Here is an 8,537-nt window from a genome sequence, read left to right on the forward strand (position 1 = left end):
GTTGTATGTGTGTTTTAGGTTTTGTGTTCCGGAATGTTTGAGCTGAAGCTGCAGGAGTTTCTCAACAAGAAAGGGATACCGGGGAACTCCAACTGCTGCCCCGGTGGCTCTGCTCATCCGCAGGGCCAACACCAGCAGTGTGAGTGCAAGACTTTCTTTCGGGTTTGTCTGAAGCATTACCAGGCCAACGTCTCCCCCGAGCCTCCCTGCACCTACGGCGGTGCTGTGACTCCCGTCCTCGGCTCCAATTCCTTCCAGGTGCCGGAGACCAACGCGGACAGCTTCACCAACCCAATCCGCTTCCCCTTCGGCTTCACATGGCCGGTAAGTGTTTATAGACATCTTCTGACAGTTATTATGTGCAATACTGTATCTCTGCCCCTAGGGCCACCACAACTTGTCCTGCATTATTACTGTAGAATATTAACTCTATGCATTTCATTTATAGTTTTGGTTTGATAGACTATTTGTGGTCTGTTTTACGATTGTTGTCACATTTTTAAGGAGCAATGGAAACTGTGAGACTGTGAAGTTATTGTAGTGTTATTCCATTGGGGCATATTAGCTTTGAAGAGTGCAAAACGCAACAGATGCTCCCATACTCAACACTTGTGAGGGTCTTTGTCAGCACTGTGTGAGAGGGGCTATTGTAGTATTTCTGTGCTCTTTGGTAGGATAAAACGGGGAGGGGAGGAGGGCGTGTGTGTGTGTGTGTGTGTGTGTGTGTGTGTGTGTGTGTGTGTGTGTGTGTGTGTGTGTGTGTGTGTGTGTGTGTGTGTGTGTGTGTGTGTGTGTGTGTGTGTCGAAGGGGGAGGGGGGTGTTTTCACCAAACGCTCCTCTCCTCCGACCAGGCGTGGTGGGAAATTTAACATCCTCTGAGTTGGCACATCATTGGCAGCGCAGCGTGAAATTCCGCCTCGTTTGGTTTTACGGCGGTGTCAGAGTGTGATAGTAGCAGGGGTGTGAAAAAGGAGCAGGTAGTAGCCCTTATTAGGCCCCTAATCAACACGGGAATTAGGCTGTGAAGTTTATTGGGAGGCCTCCTAATGGCCCTCTGCTGCTCTGCGGAGGGAGGGAGGCCTCCAGGCTGAGCAGCTGTTGACTCTCTCTGTCTCTCCTCAGGGGACGTTTTCACTGATCATTGAAGCTCTGCACACTGACTCCCTGGACGACCTGACAACAGGTGGGTGACAGCCAGAGAAGGCAACAGTGTAACTCAAAGACAGGCCAGAAGTCTTATAGTGACCTTGTTTTTCTCCCAGTAGCATGTTTTTCACTTAGTGCTCAGTCATTAGTGCTAAATAGGGCAACAAAACGTTTGATGAATGTTCTCCAGCAGTATGCTGACACATTTATCAAGAGCAAATTTATGTACATTGCTTTCCTACATATAGGGCTTTCCCCAAGTAGATGACTTATTATTTGATTTCTGTGGCCTATAGCCTACATATGGGCAAAAACATTTTTAAATTTGATGATAAATAACTTGATTAAAAGACAGTCTATGTGTCAAACATCTCTACAGCTGGAGGTTTATTTAACATCACTTAAGATAAAGGCCACCCACAGTTTTTGCAGGTGCCAGTTGAGATTTGCCCCTACAGTGTTATATTTGCTGTTGTTATCTTTATGTCCTGCTCTTATCACTGCACTAATGATGACTAACTGACCACAACATGGGAGAGTGTGTGTGTGTCTGCATTGGTGGTGGTTGTGGAGATAATAAAAAGGTTGGCAGTCACCAGGTGTAACCTACATTCTAACTTTTTTTTAGGTATCCCCCACTTTACTATCTTAAAACCATTAAAAAGTATTTTATTTCTGGCAGTAAACCATCTTCCCAAAACAAAAATACTAATGTATGTGGGACTGTCTTTCTAAAGAAGGCTAAACAAAGAAATCTTTAATCTTTAAATTTATAAAAATAATACAAATATCTTAAATTTAGTAAACAAATGAGATGAAAATAATAACAGTCATAATTTATGACAAATACAGAGTGTCATTGCCTCTGCTTTCATAGCACCTGTTTTGTAGAACATCATGCTGCAAGCATTCAATCATAACACTAACAGTAATAGCATATGACCAATAACAAGCTGTGTCATTGACTTTTGCAGACAACCCAGAGCGTCTGATCAGTAGGATCACCACTCAGCGTCACCTCACTGTGGGAGAAGAGTGGTACAAGGATATGCAGACAAGCGGCAGAACTGAGCTGCGTTACGCCTACCGCTTCTTGTGTGATGAGCACTACTATGGCGACGGCTGCTCTGTCTTTTGCCGGCCCAGAGACGATGCTTTTGGCCACTTCACTTGCGGCGAGCGCGGGGAGATCATATGCAACTCTGGCTGGAAGGGACATTACTGCACTGAACGTAAGTGGATTTGTTTATTTGACCAACACGCAATCATTCAGGCTGTGTGGAGATACATGAAGACATGCCATAAATGGGGGGTAAAAGGGGCAAAGAAAACATTTGTTCGTCTTTGTAGTGTTGCACTGGTTAATATTTAAATTCTCTGGCAGCTGCGTGTGGGATAGATAAGCTGAAGGAGCAGCACAAGTCATTAGTAGGAGGTGCTGATGTTTACATTGAGTGTCTGATCCCAAAATACTGCCTCAAAACGAGTGAAAATACTGCATGCTTTACATAACTTATGGCTTAGAGAGGAATCACTATCAGCTCAAGAATGTATTATTTAACTCTCAGAACTAAGGAGCTATAATCTAACACTGATGAGTCAAAGGCTTTCTGAAAAGTTTATTACTTTTCAAATGTAATCACTTGCCTATCTTTATTGTTGAGGGACTTTTTCCACCTCCTAATGCGGGGCCCGTGTGTAACAGGCGTCAGTTAGTTATCCCACAGCACTAGAGGCCTCCATTCTAATGAGCCGCAGTGGCTCCTCAGTAATTCACACGCCGCGTGCCTTCCATTAGACCACTGGGGCCTCCTCGCCCCAAACCTCCTCCCCGATTGGCCAAGTAGGGGTCCTGTATTGTTGTGCCTCGGGCTGGTGATTGGCCGAGCGGAGTTGTGTATTGTTGCGGAGGGGGCAGCTGCTCAGTGAGAGGAGACAATGGAGCAGCTGTCTGGTGGTTAGCTCCACACAGACCAGCTGGCCCTAGGGGGAGGTGGAGGGGAGTGAGGAGAGACGGGAGGAGCGGACGAGGGAAAGGATGAATGTAGAAGAGGAGAGGAAGAAGAGAGGAGAAGAGACGGGATAGGTTGCTGGAAGAGGAAGGGAGGAGATGAGGATCTGAAGTAGGAGGGGAGAGAGGGGCCAAGGGTGAGAAAAGGGACTTCTGACCCACACAGTCAAGGGGAGAAAGGAGGCTTTGTGTGGGATGCTTTTGTGTTACAGAGAAACCATGTTAAAGGAGAGGGCTTGTTGGCTGGTTCCCCCATTTGGTGACCAAAGCTCCCTGTGAGCTGTTAAAGCTAGAAGATAACATTTTCAGCAACTTTTGCAGCATTAAAGAGATCAACACATTTCAGCCAGTGGTCAGGGATGACCTGATGACCCTCAAGATTTTATCCCTTTCTATTTTGGCAGCTCACCAAACATGAGCTGCAAGCCTCTTTCTGGTTTATTAGGCCTCTATGACAGGGAGAATGAAAGAGACGACAGACAGACAGACAGACAGGTGAGCCTGTAAACAAATTGGAAAGGCAGACAGGCCACCATACAGACTGATAGACAGACAAACAGATAAGAAGGTTGAGGCGACAACCAGACAGGCAGGCAAGCATGTAGCCATTTGAAAAAGCCCTCTGTGAATGGGAGACTGATGCAAGGGCAAACATGTTTCCAACACTGGATTTCCCATGATTCACCTGTCACTATCTGTTTCCTCCCTGCAGCAATCTGTCTTCCTGGTTGTGATGAAGAACACGGCTTTTGTGAAAAACCTGGAGAGTGCAAGTAAGTCACGCAGACAATTAACATTCAGTCTTCGTTTCTGGGAGTGGCTTGGATCATAAATGTATAGATAGATTGTTATTAACACAGTATTTACTAAATGTTGTGTTCCCAGGTGTCGTGTGGGCTTCAGTGGGCGTTACTGTGATGACTGTATCCGTTACCCAGGCTGTCTCCATGGCACCTGCCAACAGCCCTGGCAATGTAACTGTCAGGAGGGATGGGGTGGTCTCTTCTGCAACCAGGGTGAGTTTACTGAGAGATTTACTACTTTTTTTGGGACCGTGTGGCACTCAGTCATCCCTCTTTGTTTCATATTTAAACTGTAGTGTTTTTAATTGTTGCTTCTTGTTTCTGTCTCCAGATCTGAACTATTGTACACACCATAAGCCCTGTCTTAATGGAGCCACCTGTACCAACACAGGTCAGGGCAGCTACACTTGCTCCTGTCTGCCTGGATACACAGGTGCCAGCTGTGAGATCCAGGTCAACGAGTGTTCTGGAAACCCCTGTCGCAACGGAGGCAGCTGCACTGTGAGTATCAATTTAAGAGAAGTGATGTGTTGATAAAAACAAGTATTTTAATGGAAACAAGCATGTGTGTAACCACTGTTCCCATTATTTCCAATATAGGACAACGATAACAGCTATAAGTGCACTTGCCCACCTGGTTTCTATGGCAACAACTGTGAGTTAAGTGCCAATACCTGTGCAGATGGGCCTTGCTTCAATGACGGGCGTTGTGCAGACAACCCTGAAGGTGGCTACTTCTGTCAGTGCCCGATGGGATACGCTGGCTTCAACTGCGAGAAGAAAATTGACCACTGCTCCTCCAACCCCTGTTTAAACGGTACGTTGTCCTCTGTGTTTCTAAGTTTACCTACAATTAAACCTAAACTTAGAATTAAAATATCTGGAGACTAAATCCTCGGCCTTTGTCTCAATCTCTCTCCCTCCTGCAGGTGCAGAATGTGTGGATCTGGTGAACTCCTACCTCTGTCAGTGTCCTGAAGGATATTCAGGTCATATCTGTGAGGACAGCAGCAGTGTCTCTGGATACTGTCCGTCCTTCCCTTGTCAGAACGGTGGGACGTGTCAGGAAGGAGTGAACAGCTACACCTGTACCTGCCCTCCAGGTATGACAGCACTCAACTGATATGCCTTGTGGGATTATGTTTACATTATTTGTTATAGGTATGTAGTTTGTTTCCAGACTCTTAAACTCTGCTTCTTCCAAAGGATATACTGGTGAAAACTGCAGCACCCCCATCTCCCGCTGCCATCACAACCCCTGCCACAATGGAGCAACCTGCCATGAGCGTGGTGGTCGTTATGTGTGCGCATGTGTGCCTGGCTACGGCGGTCACAACTGCCAGTTCCTCTTACCAGAGGCTCCCAGGGGTCAGCCAGTGGTGGATGGACCGGATCGGCGATATTCTTCCCCAGAAAATGAAAATGTTGAGGACGAGCAGGATGACGACAGTGGATTCCCCTGGACGGCCGTGTGTGCCGGCGTCTTCCTCGTTCTTGTGATCCTAATTGGCTGCTCAGTACTGGTGGTCTACATTCGGGTCAAACTGCAGGAGAGTCACAGTCACCACGGCGACAGTGTCCACAGCGAAAGCCACGAGACCATGAACAACCTGACGACCACCAACAATTGTCTCCGCAGTGACAAGGAACTGGGCACTGTGATGACAACGTCCATAAAAAACACCAACAAGAAGGTGGATTACCATTCGGACCTCTCTGGATCACTGGGTGGTCTGAGTGGAATCAGCGGGCTCAACGGATCAGAGAAGAACGGCTTTAAGACTCGCTACCCCAGTGTGGAGTACAACCTGGTCCATGAGCTCCGGCCTGAGGAGCTGCCACTGTGTAAAGAAGAGGAGCGTGATGAGCCAGTGGTTAATTGTGAAATGCTGGATGAGTCCGACTCGGAGGAAAGATACAGGAAGAGACAAAACAGGTACATACAAAAAATATACTTGGGCAGGTAGACTGCTTGAAAATTTGGTATTGTACATTATAAAAATGTACACGTGTCAGCCTAAATGCAATGATAGCATGTGTTGTGTGAAGGAAGGCATTTCTGAATCTGTTTGTGTTTTTCTTCGTCCCACAGTGACGCATCAGAAACGAAACAAGTAGAAGAGTCACCAGGCTGCAGCGAAGTAAAATATCAGTCATCAAGCGAGTTGAACTATCACGCAGCAAGTGATCTTAAATGTCACTCAACCAGTGACGTCAAATACCAGTCAACCAGTGATGTTGAATACCACAGTCCCAGTGACAGCAGGTACCAGTGTACCAACGACACCAAATACCAGTCCGTCTACGTCATGTCGGACCAAAAAGATGAATGTATCATCGCTACAGAGGTGAGTACACAAAAATAGAATAATTTGCCCGGCAAATATACCAAATAATTGTAACCTCCCCCAGCACACATGTAAAAACACACTAAACACTGACTTTTCTTCTTTTTGTATTACAGGTATGAACCAGTCCAGACCAGATCAGACCAGTTTCCTGTGGTTGATGGTGGTCCACACACACCAGCCCTGAGCAGTAGAGCTCAGCTTGTCTCCAGGAGGTTTTACTCCTGCTGTTTGCTGCTGTTCCCTGGGATTTACCGGAGGACTTTGAGCCAAGGTGCTGCTGAGCCAGTGCGGAGTCAGTACCGACTTGGCAAGGACTTAGTACTACAGTAGTACTATGGGTGAATACTTGACATTTTTGACCTGCGATTGATGTTAGGCCTAATGCTGACTCGTGCTATGGATGAAGGACCAGAAGACAGTGCTAGCACTCGTACAAACTTTGTACAGAACCAGTGCTGAATGAGTACTCATGCAGCTGTGGAAGATTTACTGCTTGTACCAGGAGGAACAATGGAGTATTGACTTTAATGTTGACTGATGATATTGTAGTACCATGGAGTACTGGTTAAATGAACAGTGTAGTACCTTCAGAGTACTGAGAACTTTTTAAGTACTGTTGTGGTACTGTTATGTGCTGTGGTTTTACAATGCAGTGTAAAAGCTGTCGTGGATATTGGACAGTTCATGTTCTGTGCAGTGCTGCAGAGTAAAGGATGAAGTAATAGTAGTAGGCCCTGTACTTCATTTTTAGTACTGCTGTACTGTATTTATAATTAAAAATTCATTCAAGTCTCAATTGGAGCTTTCCTGACAAAACAAAATAGTATATAATAAAAACAGTGGGACTTCTACAGCAGCTGTACATCTTTAACCCTGCAGCACTGACAGAGACAGTGTTGGCTGAGCTGGTTCTCAGCAGAAAATAGAGAACTGAAGACTCCAGTAGTGACTGCAGATCGATCCAACATGGATCCTGTTGGGCCATACTGGCCCCCTGACCCCTGAAGGTTGAGATACAAAGGGCAATGTAATGGGCAGGGCAACTTTTAAAACACAACAATCAGCGTAAGATAACAAACAAAGGAAGAGACGGTGAAACAAATCAGACAAAACATAAGGGAAGCGTAATCATCCAATACATATTTTTTCCTGGCAGCTCCATTGGCCACAATTTATTGACAAAATTAGCTGAAAGAAGTTGCAAAATTCTCCTCTGAGGATACTGTTGTGTTTCCAAGTAAACCAAGCTATAAAAGACTAGTCTTAACTGCCAAGACCTCATTGCACTATGGAGGTGTGCATGTGTGTGTGTGTGTGTGTGTGTGTGTGTGTGTGTGTGTGTGTGTGTGTGTGTGTGTGTGTGTGTGTGTGTGTGTGTTTGTGTGTGTGTGTGTGTGTGTGTGTGTGTGTGTGTGTGTGTGTGTGTGTGTACAGAAGAGGTGATGATACCTGTGTGTGGTGTCAAATGTATGCACTGCCCACTCCCGCTCCCTTCACTCCCAGTCTTCCACTATTAGCCAATTGAAGGACACCATCACCCCGCCTGCCATTGGTTAGGATCATTTGTTTTATTTGTTATCTAAAGAAAGATGTATTCTTTTAATTTAATTATGTAATTATTTGTGTTCCATCTTGTTGTGATTTTGTTTTGTTAAACCTGTTATAATTTAAGTTTTTATTTGGCAGATGATGTATGTATGTAAGTATGTATGTATGCATGTATGTGTTAGGCACTTGAGACCCCTGTGACTGTGTTGTATTTAAGAGAAAAGTCGTATGTACAGAGCCTGTCATTTTTATTACTGGAAACAGCGCAATATTTTTCCAAAATAAAAGAGGAATGAAATATAGCACGTCTGGTGTTAAATGATTTTTTATTTATATGTATATGTGGTATAATACTAGGGGAACCAAAAATATTACCTGACAGTAAGTAAAGTGTTCATATCTACTGTGCACAACTAATGCTTTAGCTATGTTTTGGAGCTTTGAATTATCACAAAAGATGGCAAAGCAAAACATAAGTAATAAATTAGTCTCATATGCAGCCATTTTTTTTTTTACATTTGCAGTTCCCTCAGTTAAGTATGGTGTGTTAGTATTTGCGTGTGTGTGTGTGTGTGTGTGTGTGTGTGTGTGTGTGTGTGTTCGTCTGACACAGCAGAAGACTGTCTCCTTGTGGAACCACTAAATGAGACAAAGACACACCCCATAATCATAAACCG

At 45.0% G+C, this 8,537-nt stretch overlaps 1 protein-coding gene across 1 annotated transcript in view; it reads left to right on the forward strand.

The window, feature by feature from the left end:
* Positions 1–7,707, forward strand: part of dldh (dihydrolipoamide dehydrogenase) — a 9,628-nt gene extending 1,921 nt beyond the window's left edge. The window contains exons 2-12 of the mRNA XM_078250960.1: positions 19–324; positions 1,124–1,184; positions 2,122–2,379; positions 3,871–3,931; positions 4,044–4,174; positions 4,293–4,462; positions 4,562–4,778; positions 4,891–5,064; positions 5,168–5,897; positions 6,054–6,309; positions 6,426–7,707. Of these exons, the coding sequence (XP_078107086.1) occupies positions 19–324; positions 1,124–1,184; positions 2,122–2,379; positions 3,871–3,931; positions 4,044–4,174; positions 4,293–4,462; positions 4,562–4,778; positions 4,891–5,064; positions 5,168–5,897; positions 6,054–6,309; positions 6,426–6,431 (2,370 nt within the window). The 3' untranslated portion in view covers positions 6,432–7,707. The remainder of the gene's footprint in view (positions 1–18; positions 325–1,123; positions 1,185–2,121; positions 2,380–3,870; positions 3,932–4,043; positions 4,175–4,292; positions 4,463–4,561; positions 4,779–4,890; positions 5,065–5,167; positions 5,898–6,053; positions 6,310–6,425) is intronic.
* The last annotated feature ends 830 nt before the right edge of the window (positions 7,708–8,537 follow it).

The sequence above is a fragment of the Sander vitreus genome, chromosome 1 (assembly GCF_031162955.1).
Source record: "Sander vitreus isolate 19-12246 chromosome 1, sanVit1, whole genome shotgun sequence".
Classification (NCBI taxonomy): Eukaryota; Metazoa; Chordata; class Actinopteri; order Perciformes; family Percidae; genus Sander; species Sander vitreus.